Source organism: Carcharhinus amblyrhynchos, chromosome 4 (assembly GCF_965287045.1).
Source record: "Carcharhinus amblyrhynchos chromosome 4, sCarAmb.v2.hapA, whole genome shotgun sequence".
In the NCBI taxonomy this organism is placed as follows: domain Eukaryota; kingdom Metazoa; phylum Chordata; class Chondrichthyes; order Carcharhiniformes; family Carcharhinidae; genus Carcharhinus; species Carcharhinus amblyrhynchos.
The window spans coordinates 101,710,886-101,738,524 of record NC_137327.1 but is presented as its reverse complement, the minus strand read 5'-3'; the positions used below and the strand labels follow the sequence as shown (position 1 = coordinate 101,738,524).

Genomic DNA, 27,639 nt, shown 5'->3' with positions numbered 1-27,639 from the left:
GCAAAGCAGGGGCAGCCATTTCTATTGCAATGGGGAGACGGTTTCATTAGGTATAGGTTTCCTGAGCAGGAGGAACCCCCAACCATCTCACAGCCAAGCCAGCTGCCCTACTGCCAACCTTTACTTGACAGCGTCGCATGTGGTATGAGCACCCTTGCCACCAGTAAGCTACCAGCTGTAGCAGGAGGTAACTTTAAAGTGGTCATTCATTGGCCAGGTAAGGGTGCCTATATTTCTGGCCATTATTTTCTTCAGTAGCGTTAATTTGATTTCCCTCAAGTTTATTTTCATACTCCTTCTTTGTAGCTCTTACTATATTTTGTCACCCATTTCTGTTCTTTATGCATTTGCTATTCATAAGGATTTTGTGTGTATTTTCTACAACTTACATTTATACAGCAATCCTAATTAAATAAAACAGCCATAGGCACTTAATAGCAGAGTTTTAAAGCAAAATTTGACAAAAAGCAATGTAAGGACATTTAGGACAGATGAGGTAATTTTTAAAGGAGCAACTTGAAGGAGGACTAGAGAGGCGTTCAGAGTGAATTCCAGAATTTAGGGCCTTCGCAGTTGAAGGGAAGGCCACTGATAAAGAGAGATGTTCATGTGACCAGAATGTGAGGAGTGCTGATATCTTGGAATGTTATGGGGCTGGAAGAAGTTTACAGAAGGGTTGAGACATTGCAGGGAATTGAAAACAAGGATGAGAATTTTAAATCAAGATGTTTCCATAGATAAATCTATGTTTAAATCTATGTCTCTATAGATAAGTACATGGAACTTAGTAAGATAGAGGGTTATAGGTAAGCCTAGTAATCTCTAAGGTAGGGACAGGTTTGGCACAACTTTGTGGGTGGAAAGGCCTGTATTATGCTATAGTTTTTCTATGTTTCTAAGTTGCTTAATGGAAGCCAAGGTGGGTCAGTGTTCATAGGGGTGACAGACAAATGGGACTTAGTGAAAGTAAGAACACAGGCAGAGTTTTGGATGACCTTTAGCAAGGAGAGAATGTGAAAGGCCAGCCATCAATGCATTCAAATAGCCAAGTGATAACAAAAGCATGGATGAGGGTTTCAGTAGCAGGTGACCTGAGACAATGAAGGTGTCTGATGTTACAGAGGTGAAAACAGTCTTAGTGATGGCACAGGTTAAGTGTTAAGAAGCTCATTTTTAGATCCAGTATAACATCAAGGTTGTGAACAATATGATTCAGCAACATACCAAATGCTAGTGAGAAGGATGGAGTCAGGGGATTAGGGAAAATAATTTGGAATTGGGACCAAAAAAAAGTTTTAGTCTTCCTTATATTTAGTTGGAGATTCTTTTTGCTCATCCAATACTGAATAAACTGCTTGGCTGACATTGATTTATAAGCGGTGAAGCAATTGAGAGAGGCAGAGGTGAGGTCAAGATGGTATCATTGCCATACATGTGAATTTATGGACAGCATGTTTTTAAAAATAAGTAATGAGCTGCATCTATTTAATAGCCTAATATGGCATGACATTTATCCATTAGCACTGTAATATGATTGAGTACATTGTCCTGATTGAATGGGAGAGAGGTGTTTTTTTAAAAATTTATTTATTGGTGTCACAAGTAGGCTTACATTAACATTGCAATGAAGTTACCATGAAAATCCCCTAGCTCCCACACTCCACGCCTGTCCAGGTACACTGAGGGAGAATTTAGCATGGCTAATGCACCTAACCAGCAAGTCTTCTGGACTGAAAGAAGAAACTGGAGCATCTGGAGAAAACCCATGCAGACACAAGTACAGCAGTCTCCGCAAAGACAGTGACCCAAGCTGGAAATTGAACCCAGGTCCCTGGAGCTGTGAGGCAGCAGTGCTAACTGCTGTGCCACCCTGTGATGATGTTGCTCAATGATGGTATGTACATGAGAAAAAGAAGGGTGTCAAGGATAAATTTGTGAGGCATACCTCAGGAATAGTATAAAAATGGGAAGAAAAACCTCTGACTACATTTAGGTAGGCAAGAATGAAGATGGGTGAGTACAGTTCCACCTAGCTGGATGACAATGGAGAAGCACGGAGGAAGATAATGTGGTCAAACTGTGTCAAAGCCAACAGATAGGCCAAGGAAGAACAGGAGGAATGCTCACCTGTCAAAGTCACACAAGATGTCATTTGCGAGTTTGATAAAAGCTATTTCAGGACTTTTGCAGAGGTGAAACCCAATTCGAGGGATTCACATACAGAGTTCTGGGAATTATTTTCTAAATTAGTTTTATGTCATTGTTGATTCAATTTAGTCATCAATTATTTTTTTCTTGGCAGGTCGAGCTCCTGCCCCTCAGTAGTATTATTTGTATCACTAAATTATAATTTGAACACCGCCACTGATCTTCTACAGTTTTAGCCATTAACAGATTTGACCATGTTACTGCAGGCAGCATCTGCCTCATCCTGTTGAAGTCAACCTTAATTGAATCTTAGTAGCTGTTTCGCCTCTCTCCCATTCAAACAGCACAACGTACTCAATCATATTAGGGTGCTAATGGATAAATGTCATGCCACATTAGGCTACTAAATAGATCCAGCTCATTACTTATTTTTAACTCCAGTATGGCCCACCCTGTGATAGTTCCAGGAAACTGTCCTGAACACATTCAGAAAATTCACCATCAATTTGATATGAGCTCATCTGCTTTTCTGAATTTCATGACAGTACACAGTGCTCACCTCGAATGGTGTTAAGTATCTGCTCAATCCGCTGGGGATCATTCTGGTCAGTCCTACAGCTTCGGGTGATTTCTAGAACATAATCAGGTCCATACTCTGTAAAGTACTGAGAGGTCAATTGTGGTTAGTAGCGGCATTGAAAAGTCTGCAACAATGTTAAGCAGAGTACGTATACACAGATTCAAAGTTATAAGGATTGTGGTACAGTGCACAAGTTCAAATCCAAATTTAAATTCAATTAAACAAATCTGAAAAAAAAAATGCTAGAATCTGTCATGATGAGCATGAAACTACCCAATTGTTTTAAAAGTATCAACTGTTTGCTAATGTTCCTTCGGGAAGAAAATCTGTTGCCCTTATCAGGTCTTGTCTGTATATGACGCCATACCTACAACCAATATAGTTGATTCTTAACTACCCTCTGAAAGAGCCTTGCAAGCCACTTAGTTGTATTCAAAAAGGCAGCACACTATCACCTTCTCAAGAACAATTAGGGATAAGTACAGTGCAACAAGTACAGTGTGTGCCATTGATGCTCATATTGCATGAATGAATTGAAAAGATAGGATGTAGAGTCTACTTAGGTAGATCTATTTTAACCCCTACAGTACGGAATACCAATACTCTGAAGTTCGATGATATTTACAGCAGCAGGTTCCCAACTACATTGGAACTTGTAGTTTCAATATAAACAAAAGCAAAATACTGTGGATGCTGGAAATCTGAAAGGACAACAGTAAATGCTGGAAAAACCGAGGAGATTCTAGCATTGTCTCTTCCCTATAATCAAACTGTGAAATAGGAACGTTCTAAGACTCACATTACTATAGTTCATTGAGCATTTCCCAATATAGGGTTACCTGACCATGTCTTTAATACGAAAAAGTAATCACTAATCTTAATCAATTATTTCCGTCAACAGAGAGCAATTCAAGCTCATTACTTAGTGTAACAGGCAGGATTTGTAAGGGCAATTGGCTGTAAATTCTGCCATACAACGTCTTCTGGAGTAATTGCAGGAAGTGCCAACCACACTGTCTGGGTGTTGATAAATAATGAGGTAACTTGAAGCTCCATACAAGCGGAACCAATTATACTCATGACAAAGGAGTTGTAAACCCAACCAGAGATTAGCAGCGCAGAGTTCAGGTTGCACTGACTCACTGTTTTCTGTTTACTAATGGTCCACTTTATTTTCAACGAGAATTGCACATTCGCATCCTAGGTGGCTAGGTTCTAATCTCAGTCTAAATTGACAATGGTCCACGCAAAGTATATAATCTCGACACTGGTGGCTTGATTATAATCCCAGCCTTTGACATTCAAAAACGTCTTTTGTGTTAAAATGATCACCAGGTCTGGTGAAGTAATCCAAAACTCAAGCAATACAATCTAATCAGGCTGAACGGGGGAGCTAAGAGACATAAAGCAAGAAATGGTGAATCACAAATTTGTTTCCAAACTGCAAACTTTTCCCCTAGAGGTGGGTGGGATATGATGTCTGATAAAAGCCTGTAATTTCGCTGCAAGTGTATGGCAAGGATTTTCATGATCAAAGAAGATAATCATAGAAAATAATCCCAGTGCAGAAGGAGGCCATTTGGACCATTGAGTCTGCACTGATCATAATCCCAGCCACGCTCTATTCTCATAATCCAGGTATTTACCCTGTCAATTCCCCTGACACTAAGGACAATTTATCACACATCTTTGGACTGTGGAAGGAAACCAGAGCACCTGGAGGAAACCCACACAGACATGAGAAGAGTGTGCAAACTCCACACAGACAGTGACCAGAGGCCTGAATTGAACCCGGGTCTTTGACACTGTGAGGCAGCAGTGCTAGCCACTGTGCCACCATGCCACTCAATTTCTTAAGGATGCTAAACCTCGTCAACTTTTTTTCCTCAAAACCTATCCAATCTTTAAAAAAGCTGTAGTGTAGCACAATGAAACCTCATCTTGGTCAGTAGCAGCTGGAATAGCAGAGTCCTGAGAAAAGGTATCCAATTAAACATGCACAGGGAAGAGAATGTGAAGCAAAAACAATAACTTTTTAAAAAGAACTACTGTTCACGTATTCATGAAAATACTCCAAAACATAAAACAAAAATAACAAAAAACTAGTGTGCTTCACTATACTGTGTGTGAGAATGATTGGAAATAAAAAATTAAATTCAAACTAGCACTGTGTGAACAGATGCCCTAATCTGCACACACAAACTTAATTACAAGAGGAAATGTCAGTTCCTTCAGTGCAGGCAATGACATTAATTATCCTTGGGAATGGAGCAGTTAATGTCCTTTCAAAGCTCAGACTGCATTCTGAAATTAGACTGGGACCACTGAAGTTCTTACTTCAAGTCATTCCACATTTCTCAGTCCTGTCTTTTAATTTCTTGACCACAATCTTAATCCTCCCTCTGCAACTTCAGAATTATAATTTGTGATGGTTGATTATTTCTTTATGCTGCTTTTGTAAAATTTATTATCTTTTCTAATTGCCTCTCTTGAGGTGGTATTCAGAGACTGGGAGAGTGAGTGACATGTTTGCAGGGTTCACCCAATTGTGCCCTGAAACAAGTTGGTAAGAGGCACTGAACCATACTAAGATGACTGCTTCCCTCACTACTGGGAGACCCTGAATACCTTAGCACCTTTCCATAATGAAATATCAAAGATCATCACCAACGCAGCATGTTGATAATGGAAACAAACACTAGCCATCACTGCAGGACTACAGTGACATTTCCACTTCTGAGACCCCTCAACATGTTTTCCTGTCCTTGCAGTTGTTGTGCCACACAGAAAAAAATAAAAAAATCTATTTACCGATTCAAACGAACAACTACCTTGTACCAAGAAGAAATAAAAGCACAAGTTGTGTAAATCACCATTTGACAGTTGGCATAGCAACTCAGAGCGAACAGGCTGTTTGAGATTCCAGGAATTGTCTCGCCTAGAACAGAGTACCTCCCTGCTGACAGAGGTCAAAGGAATCTTATATTCACTGCATAACTCACAAAAGATCATCATCAGCTCAGTGAGCCAAGAGATAGCTTCCCCCCCTACCCTGTACTACGGCTCTCAATCTGTTTCCAGTGGACTAATTTGGATTACATTTGCTATGACGTTTATATTAATGTGTTAAAAGAGCAGAATGGAAACCTGCAATTAGCAAGATACAAATTAATAACCTGTACAGTACAATGCTGGATGGTACTTAATGTACTCTGCTACAGGATAATGACAGCATTTGAAATCAATGCTTCTTCTACTGTGAAGAACTCTTACGCCAAGGCGATAAGCAATAGCAGGAGAAAGTTACCCATACTTCTGATATCATAGCTATGGAAGAACATCACATGATCAAACTGTGCAGTTCAGACTAAACAGCTAAATTTGATTTATTGGAAGTAAAATTATGCAGAGGCAAAAGCGATCAACAGATAAATATCAACAAGTAAAAGACTTAACTTCATCTCATCTGTTCCTTTAAACAATAAAAGTTCTAAAAATTTGCAGCTCTGTTCAGTAAGTTTTAGACGTGAATGAAACATTTTAGGAGAAATTAGCCTCAACATATACAAATACAGCAAATTATGAAAAGATAAAAAATGTGGCAGATGCCTTCCATCCTTTGCTTTGATGTCCAAATTGCAGACAAAAAATATCCTTCACAAACAAATCAAAGCAGCTGTTTCTGAGACACAGAAGATCTCACAGATGTAAACAATCTCAATATACAAAGGCCTGACATACAATATAACTAGATTAGGATTCCGTAATAAGGTGTCCAGTTAATTTGGTCATAAAGTCCCTACAAAAGGCCAGGTATGTATTTTTAAATAAAGCATGGCAGCCACAGATTATCGTAGCGTCCCTGCAGCACAGAATTTTTTTTAATAGTTAGAATATATATCCTCATTTCATTCTTTGTTGGCATATTAAACTCTGTTCCATACCTGGAATTAACTAACTAAAACCTTTAACACAAATGAGACAGACCTGCCAGCACTGTAGATTTTTCTAAATACAGAAAATGCTGTATAGAGTCAGCAGATCTGGCAGCATCTACGGAGAGAGAAACAAACAAAATTAATGTTTTGAGTCTAGTCATATGGACTCTGTTTCTCTCTCTCAATATACTGATGTTGCCAGACCTGCTGAATTTATCCAGCATTTTCTGTTTTTATTTTAGATTTCCAGCACCCACAGTATTTTGCTTTTACTCTAGGTTGTTCTATCTCACATTTTTAAGTGACTGGCATGATGAATCTTACACTCCCTCCAGCCTCAATCTAATTCTATATCATGTTAGCATAACATGCTGGGCGGCACAGTGCATAGTGGTTAGCACTGCTACTTCACAGCGCCAGGGACCCAGGTTCAATTCTGGTCTCGGATGACTGTCTCTGTGGAGTTTGCACGTTTTCCCTGTGTCTGCGTGGGCTTCCTCTGGGTGTTCTGGTTTCCTCCCACAGTCTAAAGATATGCAGGTAAGGTTGAATTAGGCGTGCTGAATTGCCCCTTAGTGTCAGTGGGATTGGCAGGATAAACACGTGGGGTTATGGGAACAGGGCCTGGGTCGGATTGTTGACGGTACACACGATGGGCTGAATGGTCTCATATAGGGATTCTAAATCTAAATCTCTTCAGTCCCAGCAGTGCCGCCAAAAACAGTGGTCACTCCTGAGTCTCTGGCAGGTGCTAGACCAGAACCATTCACTAGGTGCCTGGAAGAGAAAGTTGCTTGCCACTGTAGTGTGAGATTGTTGTGTAGCGCAGATGTGCTTTTATAGAGGGACAGCCCTTGCCACTGGAAGAACCCTCCAGGAGGCTCAGTGTGCCCAATCGAGAGGGACCCTCAACTCTGAGCCCACAGGCAGGCTGTCAGGTATGCCTACTTGGGGTACCAAGTCCCCTTGCTCTTAGTAGATGCCCTGTGGCAGTCGGAGTGGCCCTAAATTGGCCTCAATTGGCTGAGAAGCAGGAAGGCTGACTCCAATCTTCACCATTCTGGACTTCATAATGTCCTGGAATCCCTACAGTGCAGAAGGAGGCCTTTCAGCCCATCAAGTCTGAACCGATTCCTGACACAGCATCTTACTCAGGCCCAACTCCTTCTCTATTCCCGTAACTCCACACATTTACGTCACTAATCCCCCTAACCTGCACACCTTGATACAATTTAGCATGACCAATCCACCTAACCTGCACATCTTTGTATCATGGGAAGAAAACAGAGCACAAAGGGAGAAAGTGCAAACTCCACACAGACAATCGCACAAGACTGGAATCAAACCCAGGTCCCTGGTGTTGAGGCAGCAGTGGTAACTACTGTGCCACAATGCTGCCCTTGATTAAATTCCACCTTCTAAATACTTAGGCCCAGTATTTGAAACCTGAAACATGATCTTCAATCCTACACTTAGGTGGTTGTTGGCAGGATGATCTTTCATATTGATGAAAGCATAAGATCTACAACTCTACTCATATATAGCTGAAAGGTGGGTCAGAGCATTGGCAGAAAGTTCATTTAGTGCAGGAACAATTAAACAACTGTATTAAAAACATTATGCAACTGGACCAGATTTACCACATTGATGGAAGGTATAATTTTCTCTAATGTCAATGCATACAAGATCATGAGTTGTGAGTGTCCAACTATGGTACTGGGGTCACTTACAACTCTACCCCCGGTAATCTGTCCCTTACAATCCATGCAATTAAGTCTTTTTGCTCTGCACAATAAGTAGCCCTGTTCAGTACACTACGCAACAGTCATTCAGGTAAAACAAAAGGAACTTGTAAGATAAGCAAAACATTATATTTTTATAGAATCAATGTATTTGTATAACAGCAAATACATAAATGTTTGAAAAGAATTATACAATCAGCACAATACTATCCATATCCAAAAAAAATTCAAAATCTAATGGTAGCAGAATGCCCAGAGAGGCCTCTCAGTAATGATTAAAGAAGGGCGAAATGCTTCGTTTATGAATCAAACAGTTGTAGCTTACTTCAGCCAGAACAAGCCCATCATTCTGGGGGAAATGAAGAGACAGTGCATTATTGTTGTGCTGTCATTTGACTACAAAACTGTATTCAGAGTAAAAGTCCCAGGTTTGATTAGTCAGAGTGACTCAGCAGATAGCAAGAAAAGGAAGCCTGTTGCAGCTTTACCTCATGATCTGGAATCTCCGAGGACAGGGTTTTTCCAAGGACAACGGCAGTCAGATATGTCCAGCATCGTGCTGTGTTAGCATGGTTATAGCCCCCTGTCTCCACCAAAAAAGCAAACCACACAGAAATAATTTATTTGGTAGAAGGCTCAGTGACAATGTTATCTGTTACTGTCTGACCTTAATAAAATCCTTCCACGTTTACATTTTAAAAGTTGGTTGAAGTCATGGTGCCTAATGGCTTGTGGAGATTTCCAATTATTTCATATTTCTTTCTTCCTCTACTATCCAATAACAGTTTTTCTGAGTTGATCAATGCATTTAATTCACAGTACGTGGAGTATCTGTACCTTTTTAAATCTTCCACAATAATGTGACTAACGTTATTGACAGCCTCATTAGAACCCCAGATCATGGCCTAGAACATAACAGAATCACTGCAGATGGAGGCCATTCGGCTAATCACATCTGTGCCGACTGACACAGTATATTACCCAGGCCCAGTACTTTAAGAACATGTCTATTATAATCTGAGCTAAAACTGCTCCAAATTTATTTTGTACAGGATGCTTACAGCAAACAGAGGTTTAATTCCATCAGTCTGGGATTGATTTGAACTCAAATCCCACGTTCTATACAATCTCTCACTTATTTAACTGTGATTGCATCATTGATGAATTCAAATCCTCCCTGAATTTAACACACAGGCTTCTAGACAAATCACTGTTATAAATAAGGAGTGGTAACCCAAGATGCTTTACTAGCCAACTCAAGTGACGGAATTTGCAGAACTTCCACTTTCATTTCAGCTAACATGTGTTCATTCTGCGCAGGCCTGGGGTAGATCCTGGGCCTTCCTGGCCAGTTTGCTTGCATACCACACTATATGATGTATGTATCTGCACAATTACTAAAGAGTTCTATCTTTATAAAATACACTTTGAAAAGTGCATTTTACAGCAATAGACTCCTCCTTATGGTCGACATTGCAACTTATCAGTGAACTGGTTACTTTTCTATTTGCAATTTTCAATCACCTCTGCAACTATTAAACATGTTGCAACAAAAGACAGATGGACTCACCTCCTCCCAAGATCAAAGTTGGCAATTCCCAGTTCAGAATGTAACGCAGGCACTTTCCCACTCCCACTGGTGTCATATTAAAGGAGCACATTGGGTCTCCAGCAATAGTATCTGCTCCGAGCTGGCAGACCACTGCTTCAGGATTGAATGATGCATATACCTCTTTTAACACACTAATGAGGAAACAAAATAAGGGAACAGATATTATTGGATAACAGACATTTGCTATATGTGGCAATGCAGGATGACTGTAATCAATAGTTTTCTCATCATCAATCCTATTCCCAAATAGGAACGGGCAATAAATGTTGATCTTGTCAGCAATGCCCACTATCCAAAAATGCAAAAAATAGGCCAGTCTAATACAAGAACTATGCTTCATTGACTCTCAACTTATCCAAGATTTGCCATCCTTCATAGAACAGAATTCATATAGTGCGATCAAGCGAAAGGTGTGAAAACCTGGTTTTGAATTCACTAATAGGAAATTTGATGAGAGTACGCTAAGATGATCTTCCACCTGATTTTATCCCTCATGCCATTTCCTTCAGGGAAATTAACTTCCTTAAAAAAAATTCAATGTTTAACTGCCTGATCACATAGCTGCATGTACACCTTATTAATCCAAAAATCTGTTCATGGCTAAATTATCCAATACAGAAAAACATCTTCACAAAACCAGTATTCTTAAATTTGCACAATGAATAAATATATAGAAATTAAATAAAATCAAAGTTAAAAGTTTACGTCTGCTTTAGAGAGTTAGATTTTTTTCTTTAAATAGTTAACTGGAATAAACTTACCATCCCTGGCTGGCACCTGGAGTGAGTTACCACGGTCCCCCTTAATACCAATGCTATTCTTCCTGTGACAACTAATGGCTTACAGCTTCCACATAATCTTTTCATCATAAATATTGTTTGTAAAGGATCTCCAAGATTAACATTACACAACTATAATTAAAACAGTATTACATAAGCACAACACATCTCTCGTTAGGAATTCTCTTCTTGGAGCAATTGCTCTTCGAATTCAAAACAAAAGCTAAATGATCTTTTAGGTTTAACCCTAAATATTCCCGATAACCAACTCAAATTCTGCAAGAACCAGTCTGGTCAACAGGAAATCCTATTAACCAAAATATTTTTGAAGGGTCTGTTGATTGTGCACATCATATTCTTGAACGGCACCATAATAAGTGAAGCAATTACCTGTGCTGACAGCGTGAGACAGTTAAATTAGAAAAACCAAAGTCATTAGCATAGGGTAGTAGTGCAAATAATTACTGTGTCTGACAGCTCAAGGCAACTGAACTAAGATCAATACAGATTCAGTCAACTACACAGGGTTCTGGCTGAGAAATGCAGGAAAACTGGATTACCATAAGTTGAGATCTTGTCATGATCCCAGCAAATATCACCACTAACAAGATTGACTGATAAAACATGCAAACACACTGAAAGGAATTTAACAAGGACCTTAGGTGCAGGTTGGGAGGCAGCGTGGTCAGAGAAGGCATCCTCTGCTTTCCCAATGCCTTGGAATCCTCTCAGCTGCAGGGTCGAGGACAGTGTTCCTGCCCAGAAGTCAACTGAGACCCTGAAAGGCATCTTTCCTTCACTGCCGGCATGATATCAAATGGCGGAGGAGGGGAATACAGAGAAGGCCTCTACCATGTGGGACAACCATCCAATAAAAACTAGCAGCTTCCCTGCAGAGAGGCTATTATGATCGGGCAATCCTCCCCAGCAACAAGGCCATCTCTGTTGAATATCTACCCATCTTGCCAGAACCTTCTGAACTATCTCCAGTGACCCCATTTACCTCAATCCGAGGACAGCATCTATGAATTTTCTCTGGGCTGGGTGCAGTTTCAGGATTTGCCAATGCTGTCTGCAGAACCACTGAGTGTGAAGAGCTGTCTGGCCTCCAATTTGTCAGCAGCTCTTGGTGAGATATTGTCTATTTCAAGGTCAGGAACAGCAACTCCAGGCAATTAATTGCCTGCCTGCACAATTGGGTCAGGGCTCCCAAAAACTTTGAAGTACGGTTGCTTCCAGCTTTCCAGCCAGCTGGTAGGACTAGTCCAACAAAATTCAATCCAATGTTAGAATGGCAATGCAATGGAATGGAATGCAATTAAAGCAGGGAGGCAGATTAATCATATTACACCATTTTAATTTGATGCAGTAATTCCTCTAACCCAGCTTACTTGATGACAATATTAACATTGATCATTTAACAAAAATATTACCCTCTCCCCAAGCAAATATAGTTAAAACTATTGTTAGATTCTACAATTAAATTTGATTTTCAGAATAGATTCCTGTTGTTGATTGGCAACGGAATGAATGATCCACGTATTCACTCTGTTTTATGATGGGAGTCTGTCTTAGGCTAGGGAAGGAGGATAAAACTGGGACCAGTTATTCCTTAGTATTCTGACTTATTTCCTAGCATTCGGTTACAAAGAAATATTGAGAAACATCTAAAGGAAGACCTCTATTTCACTCGTCAGCAACAGTATAATGGTGAAATACCCAAGGAGGACACAGTGGCAGTATTGGAGATAGACATTACTCCCAGAAGTCTAACAATATTGAATACTGCTGGAGGTTAACAACATATTGCCACCTAAGTCACCCAAGTATTAAATCAAAATTTTCTACTTAGAGTGAATGGATTTTGATAGGTTAAAATCTCATATGAGGATTTCAGAGATAATCCCAGAGGATAACAAAGGTTAAGTTACTGCCTCTCATCGCATTTTTCTATAAATTTGTACAATCAGCAGAATGGCATTCTGTTACAATAGACTAAAGTGATGTATTTTCTGCAATGATGTGTTATTTTACTTTTCACCAGCTGACAGAAATAATTTTGAAAACAAAAACATGCGATATTGAGAGATCAAGTTGGGAGATAGGGGAGAATCAGTCTTGTGCGTAATTCCACAGCTTGAGGGTCCCACAAACTAAATTGTAAAGCACAGGCAACTCTGAACAGATACTGAAAAGTCCTTAGAAAACTTTTTTTTTTAAATGGAATAAAGAAAAGCATCAAGTACCATCTGGGAAGAGGCCAAGTGTTCTTTCTGCGCCCTTAAACTTTAACCTCACTATCTTTCAATCTACTCAGCACTTTCTTTGCTCAATTCAAAGATTTCTGCCTTCACAAATCTGCATGCTGCACACAGTTGTGATCACAGATAATGGAATATGCAAACTCAGACTTTGTATTTTTGGTTAATTGTTGTAACTTGTTATTTTATTTTGAATCATATGAACTTTCCTGCTATGCCGATGAAAAATCCTGTCTCAATATTTGACTCGGCACTAATTATCGGAGATTTAGCATTACAGATTTCTGTAATGTTTTTTAATTGCTTATGCTCAGTTTATGTTCATTTGTTGGATGGAACTGATTGCGAAATGCACCTAGAGTTTTATCTGTACATTCCAAGGCTCTGGGTGTGGGACAAAATATGTTGGAAATACTGCTTACTTTTCTCGATTGGTGAGGATAACACTGTCACTTTAAAATTAATTCTGTTACTTGGTCCCACCATTTTATACACCATCCATAGTCGCCATTAATTTCACTTAAACAGACCACTGGTTGACATGGGAGATGAATCCTTACTCCATCTGTGGCTGTCCCTGGCCTCTGCTCCACATTTAAAAAATCATATCATAGCTGAGACAACTCATCCACCATATACAGACATGGCAATGATCTGTGATTTAATTTGTTAATGTCTAATGCATTACTCAAAGTAACAAGACGTACTTTTCCACTCTCCTTCTCCTTGTGGCAATTTATCTTTTCAGTTTGCATTGCAGCCTCAAGTTTCAAGAGGGTTGCCCCAGTCATTGCCTCAGCAGATCATCAGCTGTTATGAAGTATTTTCTGTTGCACAAGTGCTCCACTCACACATGTTGACATCCCAGTACAAATTTGCTGGGTTTTTGGTACTCTCAGCAACACAGTAAATATTGTGAAACATCAACTATAACTAAAATGATTTCTTTGTCTTCAATTTGTAGTGTATGAGATATCAACTTACATTGGGATTCAAACCCAAGCTCTCTGTGATAGAATTCTGGAGATGGATTGTAGATGAAATTTCATTTAGTTTAGTACCAAATTCTTAGTCACATCGGGATATTTGATATTTATAATCCTCTGAAATCCAATGAAGGAATTCAACATTCTGACTCCTGTTGCACTAGAATGATTTAATTCAGATAGCATCTTATCGGGATTTTTCACCTGTTCTGTATGTTGCAGGTTGGAGCACAAATGGTCAATGTCTCCACTGAAGTAAAAAAAAGACTGCCAAACAATATTGCCAATTTTGTAATTTCCCCTTGAGGAGGAAGCTCCACCTCCACAAGCTGCTACTCTCAGAATCCTCAATTGACGCAGAGGGCACAGATATGCCCCCACCCCTCCAATCCAACTGGTCACCAATCTGGCCCAGTGAAACACGTCAGCCTGGATGCTTTGTTTATGCCTCCCACCACTGCAGATAAAATCTCAAAGGCAGCAGGGGAAGTCCTCAAGTCAGCTTTAACTGGCCATTCAAGGGCTTCAAATGATTGGGCAGGTGAGTTTCCTGACTGGGAATGCCCATCTTCTGGGATTGAGTCCCCAGTAATTGAAGATCAATCATCAGGATACTGCTGTGTGCGGCCCTGGAGAAAAATGATCATGACATTATTTTTGTCATTTTCTTAGAACTTCTCTTCACCAGATACAAAAATATTGAAAAAAGGTATTTTGCTGACAGTCAGGCTTTATACAACTGGGTAATGAGTCTTTTTTCTTTCCAGTTGATATAGGAAAGCAGTGTGTAACTGAGATGGATGTGCTGGCCAACTAATGGCTGGAGTGTGGTGGCAAATCATGTGATGAAACACCCAAGAACACATTTAATCACAGCTGGTAACTCTACTCCCAATGCCTCCCCCACCATGAGTGAAATTCCAGTGTTATGAACAGGTAGGTGCCAGGCATGGTATCAATGGCATGGTACCTATTTTTCAGTCCCATCCCACCTACCAACCTGGGAGGAACTGTAAAATCCAGCACCGAAGTCAGCAAGTACTTCACTATCTGCCACAGAACACCGTGTAGACATCTAACACTTGAAACAACTATGAAAAGTAACAGAAGTGTGTTCAATAAACTAAGAAGGTTGCAGTTTAAGGCTGGGAGGGAATTAACCTTATACTTCATATTCAGCAGTGTGAGGTTAAAAGAGGCCATCAGCTGGAGCATGGAGTTCCATAATGCCATTTAACATCATGATCCTTCCTCGTCTGCATAATTCAGGCAGATGTCATGTGCCCTGACTACCTCAAAAGCATACATCTGCATTCAAGTGCCACTTTGAAATGGTAAGAGGCCTTGTCATGCCCAGAAACAGGTATGACTCAGTCAAAGTCCACCTTGTAGATTTTGGTTGCCATTGATAAATTGTCAACATTTTAGAATTACATCAGAGGCTTAACTATTTGAAACTGTAAGACATTGACAACTAAAAATTATAAGAGGACACAGTTAACAATGAAACATCAATATAGATTTTGCAGAAGAATTCTCAATTCTGTTGTCTGAAATTTCCAGTTTTATAAATAAATGATTGATACAGGATATTAGTTTGCAAGGGTGTAGAAGATATTCAATAATTCATTCCAGCCACAAATTCTGAGCAGTGATGTTTCAAGTTATATATAGGTCACATACCATGGAACACATCTGTATCCCACAAACTGACATGGAAAAAAGCAATTTGGTTTATTTGTGCTGGGCTTTTGGTTAGTACATTTGCTTTACTATGACAAACAAGAAATAGTTTCAGCTGGAGGTTTGACATTGTCTGCAACACAGTCAGATCTTGATAATCATTTGCAGAGTGTTGATTGGAATTTGAATTAACTCACCAAGACTTGATAATGAAGAAAAACAATTGCCTTGTGGAATTTGAATATTGGAAAAACCAACTAACTGCTGGTGCATCAGTATACCATGTCATTAAGTGGCAGGACACTCTTGTTCCCATTTAGCAAGTTCCTGATCGCAACTCTGCCAATAATATTTACAAAGCAGAAGTTAAACAGTTTCTACATTTGGAAGGAAAAGTGTCAAAGTGTGAGAGCAAAGCACTCTGTTTAGCATCCTCCTTAGATTGACTTGGAAATATATCGCCGTTTCTTCACAGTCACTGGATCAAAATCCTGGAAGTCCCTCCCTAATGGCATTGTAGGTCAATCCACAGCACATGCACTGCAGCAATTCAAGATGGCAGCTCACCACCACCTTCTCAAGGATAACTGGGATGGGCACTAAATGCTGGCCAGCCAGCTAAGCCCATGCCCCACGAATGAATTTTAAAAAATCCAGCCGGTACACAGTAAAGCCCTGAGAAAAAGTTGCTAGTTCACTATTGGATTTGGTGTAACCTAGAGAAAGATCCAAAGAGAAGGAAGGGGGAAAATATTGTTAAAAAGCTAAATTTTGGTTGAAATTGCATGCAACATTTTGGTGGAATTTCTTGATATATATTTCAGATATGAGGGAGAGCATACTTGGAAGCCAATGGGGTGAGAACTCAGGCAGATGAGTTCTTAATTTCATGCTGCCAGCCATCTTCCCATCCCCACTTTCAGGAAGATAAGTGGCAGATGGTTTGATCAGGTAACTGAAAGGCCAATTAAGGACATCGATCAAAGGCCAACTGGAATTTTCCCGTCAGCCTATGGAGCTCCCACAATATCAGGATCAAAACACTTATAAAAAGAGTGGCTGTACAACGATAAGGAATGAGCAATGGTATTGTAGGTAATGGATCCATCCATGTAGTGCATAATAATCAGTATGCTCAACTTGTGCTGAGACCATCAGAAACAGTGTTCGCTAACGAATGTCTTTTTGGTTCCAACATGTCACATGCAAGTTGGGCTGAGCTTTGTCGTCATAGTGGGGGTCCCAGTGACAGTCCGGAAAACTGGCAGTGATCTCACCTTAGCCTTTGAGACACACCAGTTGCGTTCAACAGGGGTCAGGCAACAAATTAATTGCCACTGCAGCTTCCATCCCTGCCCAAGCCCCTAGGAGCTGCTGGCCAATCGGGAGGTCAACAGCGCAGTAGTTGTCAGTACTAGGACTGCTGACTACTACTGTAACTGCATTTGGAAGCAGAGGATGCCATGGAAGCATTGCCCCTCCCAACCAGGTTAAGTGGGCTCTGGGGGGGCCTCAAGGTCAATCAGGCAACTTGGTAAGGTGTCGGGGAAGTGATGTATGGTTGCCGCACGACAGGCAGTACCGCTGGGGATAGGGGACACCACCCCATGGGTCACAGTGCACCAAAAGATGTATCCTTCCCCACCCACCAAGCTCACAAGGAGACTGTCAAGGCACACAATGTTGTTTCTCCCCATGGTTAAAATGCACACTAGCCATTGGCAAAATTCCAGTGGTGGCTGGAAAAGACCCTTAATGTGCCATATGACTGGCTTAATTAGCACCTGGGTACAATTACTATCCTCCAGCTAGCCATATGAAATGGTTTGGTGCAGGAAGACAATGGTCTGTTCACCCCTGGCCTTTCCTCACCATTTCACATGCTTCCCAGCCTGCTCCTGGAGGGGTGGTAAAATTCAGTCACAGGCACTAGGTCCCGCCCCTCACCAAGCTTCATTATTGGGAAACCACATCTTCAAGAACTTTTTTTTAAACTTGGAAAGATTGCTTCATTTTACTTGTGAGCTGACCTGGAGCTTTTTTTAAAATGGTCATAAATTCAGCTTGGGCTGTAAGTAAGCATGCCTTTTCCAAGGTATTACACATATCTTCAGGGAAATGACCAGCGCGGCACCTGAGGTGGAGTGCTAGTTGCTTCTTTGAACTGTAATTAGTTAAACAGCTTGAGAGAAAAAAAAATTTAAAGATAAAGGCCCTGGTGATTTACTGGAAATTAATTTTATGTTTTGAACTTATTTTTATAATCTCAGTTGGGAATAAAACAAGAAGGGCAAAGATACCTAACTCCTAGTCTCCATGCCATACCTGAAAGATAGCATGGCTTATCTGTTTCCAGGTAGCAATCCTCATCTCAGTGGAACTTGTTTCTATTTCGAAATCTGAGAGGCTGAGATGAGGGGGAGAACCCAAAGATTGATCTGTCCTTTGTTTGTGTGTGTGCTATCTTAGAAATGATAGTTACACTGCCAGATTACAAATTGTGTGTTGCAGTTCTTGCAATTTGTTTAAAAAGTGGTTTTGTTTAATAATAAATCAATCATTGAGTTTATTGAAAGAAGCCTGGTTAAAATCTCTTTTATTCTGGGTCTAATAATATCAAAGGTAAACGACTGGCTATCTTGGTGAGTGAATTAAATAGTTATGTGAATGGTACAACCTGTGAAGTGGTGGGGCTCAATCAACCGTGCACTCCTCCCATCCCGGATGTAACAATATTTTGATGTAAAGGAGTGCTTGCAATGGAAGTCTCCTGCCTGCACTGTCACCACATCATACATTTGAAAATTGATCATTCAATATCTTGGTCTTCACAATCATATTTTAGCAAAGCTGGACTTGAATAAAAGAAAGCTGATTTAGTTCCAGACCAGAGCAAGACCTGAATTTTGTCAAAGGTAGGGAACTAATGAATCTAAGTAGCTAGGATACTATGTGATGTTATAAACTATTTTGTCTTGCTAAATCAATGACAAACCTACTCATTTCAAGTCAATGAAGAAATTATCTGATTGATCTGCCTTTGAAATGATCCTGATCATTGCACTGATTAAGTAATAAAGACTTAATGAGTGGGATAGAGGTTCATGCAGTGTCAGTACATTGTCTATATACCTCTGCAACAAAGTTGAAATCCTGCTTAGATTAGTAACATTTTAAAGTCTTCCCTGTCAACTGACTATAATAATGACAGACCGAATGGGACCGGGCAGTTTCAATGCAGTTTCAAGTGATCAGGAGTGTGCAGCACACAACTGTTCAGAAATCAACATCTACTGACAAAACCTCAGAAGTCATAGGTTGCCTTTGCCTAAATTACACTGATAGTTATCTGGAAATTGCATATCAGCTGAAGGAAATTGCCTTATGAACCTTCTTCCCTTGCTAGAAGACGTCTAGCCTAAAAGTTCATGTGTGCCCTGCATCAATGCAGAAGGTATCAGGAATTCATTTGTGTGTAGGGTGAGTTACAGGCAGAAAACCCACTTAAATGCTGTAGATGAAATATAGGGAAACCCCAATTCAAGCACGTTTTATAAAAAAGTAATTTTGCATTAATCAGGACTTGACTGAATTTTATAGCAGTTCCTACCTTTCACATATTTGATAATACAGTTCATCTTGAATGCCATCTTGTAAAGGGACATTCACAGCATAATACCTTCCTTTTCCCATTCCAATATCTGTCACATCACCTGTCCCTTGGGAAATAACCATAAGAAATCATAAAAAGGAAAATTCTGTATCAATACTGCATTCCAGAAGAAGGACTGAAGTGACAGCAGACCTACCTGGGAAGAATCCAGGTGAATACTTGTGAAAAGATACAGTCATTACTTTTGATGTAAAACTGAATGCATCTTCTACACCTGCAGACAAAAAAAAGACAAAGAACACCACTGACTGGATCAATAAAGTCAATAAGCCCCATCAACTTTAAGAAAAGGCTGCTCAATTTCGTAAATGCAGACTAACCTTTTCAAACTGTCTCAAAAATGACTGTTAACATATTGTCATAATGTGTAGCACTAATGAGTTGTAGGCCTATGGATCCTTTCCGGCTTTTGATCAAAGTAACCTACATATTGTAGCCAAATGAGGATGTGCTGAGGGAGGCCAGATCTTTCTCTGACAGAGAAGAACAATCAGCACAGTAGTGACTTCAGGGAATTGCCCAGCACCCCTGATTGCCAATTTAAAAATTGGCATTCATGAAAATTTGGGGGAAAGTCACTGACTTACTAACCTACACAAGAATTTGTGCTGTGTAACAAAACAAAGACAAGAAGAGACAATTCTTCAAGATTAAAAAGGAAGTTTAACCAACAAAATCAAGTATTATAACAAAGGACTATAAACATTCCATTTGTCCATAAAGGACATAATCACATTAATTTCATAGAAAGGGAGAACATTTAAATATCACATTGTGCCCCAATAGTTCCGTTTTTGCACATGGACATTTTCTAATGTTTCAAGACATATATCAAGATACACCAAGTAGTACAACTGGTATTAGCTTATGACTGTGTCCAGAGTATTAATGGATTGTGACAGGGTCTTGCAAAATTCACAACATTATTTTTAAACCACAGATTAAAGGGCAGATTAACAGACAAATCAACGTTTTTGTATAAGAGTAATAAACAAAGCTATCAGCACTCACCATAATTATGGAGTAGTAACCCAATGCATTCAACAGCTTTGTGGATTTTGAGATACTCTAGACTATACTCTATGTGAACAAGATTGCTGCTATTGTCTCTAAGCATAAATATCTCACACCTTCTCCTCAGTTCAACAATCTAAGCCTTTCTTTGATCTTTTACATCCAAACTACCCAGATTATGCCTGGCAGACTGTAGAACCAGTCACATAACCCCTTTCATTTACCCTAAATTTAAAGCTACAGTTCCAAAATATAATCCCACAAATCTCAAAATTGTAACAACATATAGAAGCTCTAACGATTCGTTTGTATAGTTCTTGCTAGCTTACTCGCATTTCTATATTCTCCTTTATCAATCTGTGTTATCTGTTATTGCTTTTTGGTCCTTGCCCAATCTTCAGGTTTACTACACTTCTGGGCAATAAAGCTCTTTTCAAGCTAATACCAATTTTCACTTTTTTAGTTTGTCAGATCAGTCATTTTTCATGTATTACTTATATTTCTCAATGGAATATATATTTGTTGAGAATTATGAATTATTTCTTTAAATGTTCACCATTGCTTATCTAAAGTTTAATCTAATTTTCCAAACCACCCAACAAAATCGTCCCTCATATCTATGTAATTGACTTTACTTGAGTTTAACACCATTTTTGGACTTGTTCTTGTGCACATCATTCTCAAACGCAAAGTGCAATTCAATCATATTATCATCACTCTTCATCAGAAGATCCCTTAGTATGAGGTTACTAATGAAACCTGTCTCATTGCATAAGACTAGATCTAATACAGCTACTTGAATAGTTCCACCCTCTGTTCTACAAAATGTCCCGAATGCATTCCCTGAACTCAGCCTCCAAATTACTTCCATCAGTTTGATTTATCCAGTTTATTTGAAGATTCAAATCCACACCCTATTAGTATGTTAGCTTTGCTACAAGTTAATTCTTCATTAATACTTTGTCCATACTGTTACAGGACCCCTAAGCTATTGTAATTATTGTTTACTGCTCCTCATTTCTTATCTCTGCCAATACTGATTCTACTTCCTGCTCTTCCCAGCCAAGATATTTCCTCATTAATATCCCTATGTATTCATTGTTAAAATGACTATCCTACCTCCCTCTTTCCCATTTGTCTGCTTTTCAAAATATTCACCACACCAGAGCATTTAATTCCGAACCGAGGTCACCACAGAACCATAAATGTGTCTGTAATGGCTATTAGATCAAACCCATTAATTTCTATTTGTGTCACTATTTAATCTATTGGGTTACAGATACTTCATGAATTTAAATAAGGAGTTTTAAATTTTAGCATTTTACTTGATTCAATCTTGATCACTGTCAACATAAACGTTTTTGTCGCTTCCTCTCACACACTTACCTTTAGCCAGATTGCCACATTAGCCCATGGCCTTGATGTTTCTCTTGTAATTTATACATTTCCCCTCAACTGAATCCTTCAACTCCCTTTCTCATTGGTTTAAAACTAGTTATTCAATTTATCAGGATTAAGAGCAGCAGTTCTACTAATTTCAACAGGTACATTTCAGAATTCATGATAAATGTATCCAATTGCAATAAATTATGACACCATCTCATTTTTATCTCTAAAGTATTAAAACATCTAACTTATTTCAAACTGACAGATGTCCACCCAGGTCATTGGAAAGCCGGGCAGTACACTTCAAAAAAATCTCAATTCCTCTGTGAGTTTTAAAGTTATCTTTTGAGAAAATGCAACAGCGAACGTTGCAGGTTTCTAATACAATTCTTCTGATGTCTTCATGGATCAAACTAGAGTCAGGAATGGGGTAATGGGGAAATTGGAACAAAAAACAATACAATTGGGTCTATTGCGAAAATTCCAGCATGCATTACAAGTACATTTATATTTTTAAACATGTCATGCTTCTACTTGACTAAACTAATGTTTCAATCAGACTGTCTAAACTCAATAGTCTACGTTGCACATTCAAAGCAAAGAATAAATTCATTTTGCATATCTACCTCTCTCCCTCCATTCATATTTTAAGCTTCTCCCTTCTTTCTCATTCTTTGTAATAATCACTGCCACATTTACACTTTTTTTTAATATTTGGCTTGGAAGAACTTGTTAGATTAATTTCTGTTAAAATGCTACTAAATTAAATGCAATTGACAAGGCATTAAATCTAAACATTCAAAGGTTCTAGGAATGGAGATTAGATTCAAATGGAGTCTACCCAGAATACTGCTCCTCAAATGTCACATCAGTTTGAGACATTTTCTTTTTAACAAGCTTTAAGATTGCACTTTGTTTTGAGAAAGAAGCTCACTCTCTCTACTTGTGGGTTTTGCTCTTCTCCCTGTCTTGCCCTGTCTATCTCTGCTCTCTCCGGCCGCTATCTACCCACAATATTCCCCGGGGGCAAGCTATCAATGATGGCTTGGCTAACCACCAATAAAACGTAGGTGAGATAATGTATGCTCTCAACATTCTCAATTTTTCAGAATGGCCACAATGTTTAGTCTTTTTGCTCCCTCGGTTTGCTATACTATTTAAGCTCATGGAACTAATGAAACTACACCTCTATCTACAGGTGTCTATCTAAAACACTGTCACATTATTAAAAAAATTAAATATATAATCAATAAATGCTATAAGCTAAAGGAAAATATTCATCAGTACATTTGAGTGTAGTACAGATTCTAATTAATCTGTATACATTCATACCACGTAACTCAATTTCACCTCAGTTACAGCAATGAACAAAATAATTGGCCTGGATCTCTCAGTCAGCGGCAAAGCAGAGATATACATTACTAACTGTGATAAAAACTATGTGCTTACCTTTGAGGGCTATCTTTATCCTAGCAGAGTGACAACCATGTGATTTAAATGATAGATCAAATCAAGAATGGATAACTTGTAGCTGCCCTCCAACCCCACTGCCACACCCAACTGCCCCTGCACTCCTGGATCTTCTCCGACACAGATGGGGCTGAAAAGCTGCAGTGGAGAGGAACCTTGGATATAGGGTACACGGCAGAGGAATGGAGAGCAGCTGAGGGGGCAGGGGTTTTGCAGGGGGTGGGTGGTGAACAACTGACATGGGGAGGTAGGGGTGGTGTCAGAAATGCTCGTGTGTTTTAACATTCCTGTTTATTTAAAGAGTTGAGTTTCTGAGCAGGCTCTACGCCTGCTAGGAGCAGCCGTAAATAAATCAGTACAAATACTGGGCTAAGTTCAGTGCAATCAGTACAAGTTTACACGCTGACTAGTCCCAGCAGGGTCATCAGCATAGCTCTCCCAGAGCCTATTCAGGTGCACCATAACTTTCAGATTCAAAATGTTAAGTGGATGCACTGGAAGTATCACTGCGGCCCTCAATAGCAGTAAGCAACTCAATCACTTGGGGCATTGAAATGACAAAGTCCGGGTCAATAAGTCTAAACCCAGACATTTGGAGCAAGCAAGTATAAAGTTCAGTAAAGAAATTAAAAGATAATTCATTAGATAATGTAAAGAAATTAAAAGATAATTCATTAGATAATGTAATAATGTCATAATGAAATAAAAAATATTTTAAATTTACATTACTTAAACTCTTATTTTAGATATTAGAAATTTCAGTTACTGAGGAAATAATTTGAGATTTAAGTGCTGTGTATTTTATGGGAACCTAGTGATCAGATAATATAATCACAGTGACAGACACAGAAATCTATTCCAAATGTAAATATAGAAAAGTGCAAAGGAAAATGTTAATGCAGAACATGTGATGAATACAAGGCAAGAGGAAGTCAAACTTTACAGACAAGAAGTTTTGCGTACAAGAGCTAATAGATAATTACAGTTTAGAAGAATGAGAAGCAATCTTCTTGAGGCATTTAAGATTCTGAGAGGGGTTGAGAGGAGGTACTGAGAAAACGTTTCCCCTCAAAATCTAGAACTAAGAGGCACAGTTTCAAAATAAGGGGTCTCCCTTATTAAGATGGTGAAGAGGAATTTCTTCTTTCAGAGCGTTGTTATTCTTAGAAAATCAATTCCCCAGAGGCTAAATTAGTTTTTTGATCTATTGATGACTCTAGAATTTTTCAGAAGGGTGGGGTGGGGTGTGGGTCGTCAGCAGAAGTCAAATTAAGGCCACAATTAGATTAACCATAATCTTACTGAATGGCAGAGCAGTTTTAAGGGATCAAATGGCATGCTTACACTCCTATTCATATGATCTTACTCTAAAGGTTTTTGTGATATATCTGTCTTGTGTCACGTATCACGCTTTGCCATACTTACAAGTCATTCATTTCCTGCCACTTTAATTCGCCTCAATATCTGATGAAAAGCAATTCACCTCTAACTGACCCCAGCACGGTACAGGAATTAAATTCTCCAGCCTTCGAAAACATACGGGATTACACAAAGCTTCAGTTTCAAAGCAGACAAACAGAATGCATGTATAGTAATGCTTGTGCCCTTATAACACAGAATATCCTTTAACTTACCATCAGTAATGTGGTTTCTTTATAACTTTTGTCATGATATTGTAACCAAGATGAATTGAAATATTAAATCTTACCATCACCATGGTGTAGATCCAGGTCTATATATAAAACTCGATCATACTTCTTCCGCAGTTTTAATATGCCAAGCACAGCATCATTCAGATAACAAAACCCTGATGCTTCATCTCTTTAAGAAAAAAACAAATAGATAATGAGAACAAGATGGTTTTTCTCCAGGTGGTAATAACCAACTTCAAACTAAAATTTATTAATGGGTTGTAGGTGTCAATGGCAAGATTTTGGAGATGTAGATGATAAGTTTACTGTATTTAAAGCTGCACGTATGAATTTCCTGATACACCTTAAATGGGCTCCAGTCCACATTCAAATTCTCCTTTGAAATGGAGTGGCCTGGCCACCTCTCATTCCTTGATATGTTGGTGAGAACTCTGCTATCGCATTTACCATTAGAACATAAGAAATAGGAGCAGGAGTAGGCCATCTAACCCTTCGAGCCTGCCCCACCATTCAATAAGATCATGGCTGATCTGAAGTGAATCAGTTCCACTTTCCCAATTTCTCCCCATAACCCTTAATTCCCTTGCCTATCAAAAACCTATCAACCCGTGACTAAAATATATTTAGCGAGGTAGCCTCCACCACTTCAACAGGCAGAGAACTCCAGAGATTCACCACCTTTGAGAGAAGAAGTTCCTCCTCAACTCCGTTCTAAACTGCACCCCCCCCTTAGCTTGAGGCTGTGCCCTCTAGTCCTGCTGTCCTTTCTGAGCGGGAAGAATCTCTACCTCTACCCTATCCATCCCTTTCATTATCTTATACGTCTCTATAAGATCCCCCCCTCATCCTTCTAAACTCCAACGAGTACAGACCCAGTCTATTCAGTCTCTCTTCATAGTCCAACCCCCTCATCTCCGGTATCAGCCTAGTGAACCTCCTCTGCACTCCCTCTAAGGCCAAAATATCCTTGCGCAAGTGCGGCAACCAAAACTGCACACAGTACTCCAGCTGCGGCCTCACCAGTGCCCTGTACAGTTGCAGCAAGACCTCCCTACTTTTATATTCCACCCCCCTCGCTATAAAGGCCAGCATCTCATTCGCCTTCTTGATCACCTGCTGCACCTGCAGACTGGGTTTTTGCGACTCATGCACAAGGACCCCCAGGTCCCTCTGCACCGTAGCATGATGTAGCTTTTCGCCCTTTAAATAGTAATCCCTCCTACTATTATTCCTGCCAAAGTGGATAACCTCACACTTGCTAACATTGTACTCCATCTGCCAGGTCCTCGCCCACTCGCTCAGCCTATCCAGATCCTCTGCAGACTTTCCACACCCTCCGCACAAGTTGCTTTTCCACTCATCTTCGTGTCATCAGCAAATTTTGTTACCCTACACTCAGCCCCCTCCTTCAGATCATCTATATAAATGGTAAATAGATGAGGGCCCAGCACCGATCCCTGCGGCACTCCTCTAGTCACCAACCGCCAATCAGAATAGCACCCATTGATACCAACTCTCTGCCTCCTATTAGACAACCAATCCTCTATCCACGCTAACACCTTACCCCCAACCTTCTGAAGCAACCTTTTGTGCGGCACCTTATCAAACGCCTTTTGAAAATCGAGAAACACCACATCCACCGGGTTCCCCTCTGTCTACCGCACTAGTCACATCCTCATAGAAATCCAATAAATTTGTCAAACACGACTTCCCCTTAACGAATCTGTGCTGCGTCTGCTCTATCAAACGATTCTTTTCTAGGTGCCTCACTATTTCTTTGATGACGGATTCAAGCATTTTTCCAACTACAGATGTTAAACTAACCGGCCTATAACAATGCCTACCTTCACTGGTCAATATATGCTTTGGATTCCCTATAGCTCCACACACTACAAGACTGGCTTGATTGGCGACCTCAAATTGGGCCTGAGACATTTGCTCATTATGCAAACCTAAATAGGGATAATGACAGCCCCAATCAAATCAGTGCTCTCTGTATATTGCACAAAATCGCAAATGGACCCAAGGCCACCATTCTCGGTCCTGAAATGTACCCAACCTACCTCAAATTACCCTGAAGGGCAAGACGTCTCAAAATTTTGAGCAAAAGGTGAAGCTAGACATTTTACATTGCTTCTTTGCAATAGCAACACAAATGGTAATTTCCATTAACAGGATGGTGACGCCAAGCCAAAAAGATGTTTTTGATTACCACACAAATGAGTAATGTGGTGTATGGATTACAGTGCTGGTATGATGCCAGCTTCGTAGCCATACGTCCCAACTCTTCGGTTGCTCATAACAGCAGACTATCAACCTTACACAACCACCCTATGCTTGAAAAACACATAACATAGTGATTCTGCAACTGGACAGCAATTATTGAACAATCCCAAGTGCGCCGAGTATCAGAAAAATTCAAGAACTTGTAATATTTTTCTTTTGGTAATATTCTTATCATTTTTTAACTGCTGGGGTATGAGAGTGGTGATTAAACTAGGGGCAGTGTGATTGTGAGAATCTAAATTGTGGCTTTGATATGGTAATAAGTTTAGAAATATGTCAAACAGATGTTTACCATAAAGTAATTTAATAAGGATATTTACAGCATAGAAGGTTTGAATGGTTCAAAGGAGAAGAGATGCAGGGTGTAAAAGAAAGATGTCAAAGGTAAAGTATTGACAGAATGAGTTTACTTCTCTTTTAAAATTCTAA

The 27,639-nt window shown here is 39.6% G+C and overlaps 1 protein-coding gene across 2 annotated transcripts in view; it reads right to left on the bottom strand.

The window, feature by feature from the left end:
* Positions 1–27,639, bottom strand: part of hdac8 (histone deacetylase 8) — a 54,208-nt gene that overhangs the window by 7,109 nt on the left and 19,460 nt on the right. For both annotated transcript variants that reach the window (XM_080187700.1, XM_080187701.1), the window contains exons 5-10: positions 24,981–25,093; positions 19,539–19,616; positions 19,340–19,448; positions 9,979–10,151; positions 8,897–8,991; positions 2,708–2,813 (exon numbers count right to left, since the gene is read on the bottom strand). In XM_080187700.1, coding sequence (XP_080043826.1) covers positions 2,708–2,813; positions 8,897–8,991; positions 9,979–10,151; positions 19,340–19,448; positions 19,539–19,616; positions 24,981–25,093 — 674 coding nt within the window. The remainder of the gene's footprint in view (positions 1–2,707; positions 2,814–8,896; positions 8,992–9,978; positions 10,152–19,339; positions 19,449–19,538; positions 19,617–24,980; positions 25,094–27,639) is intronic.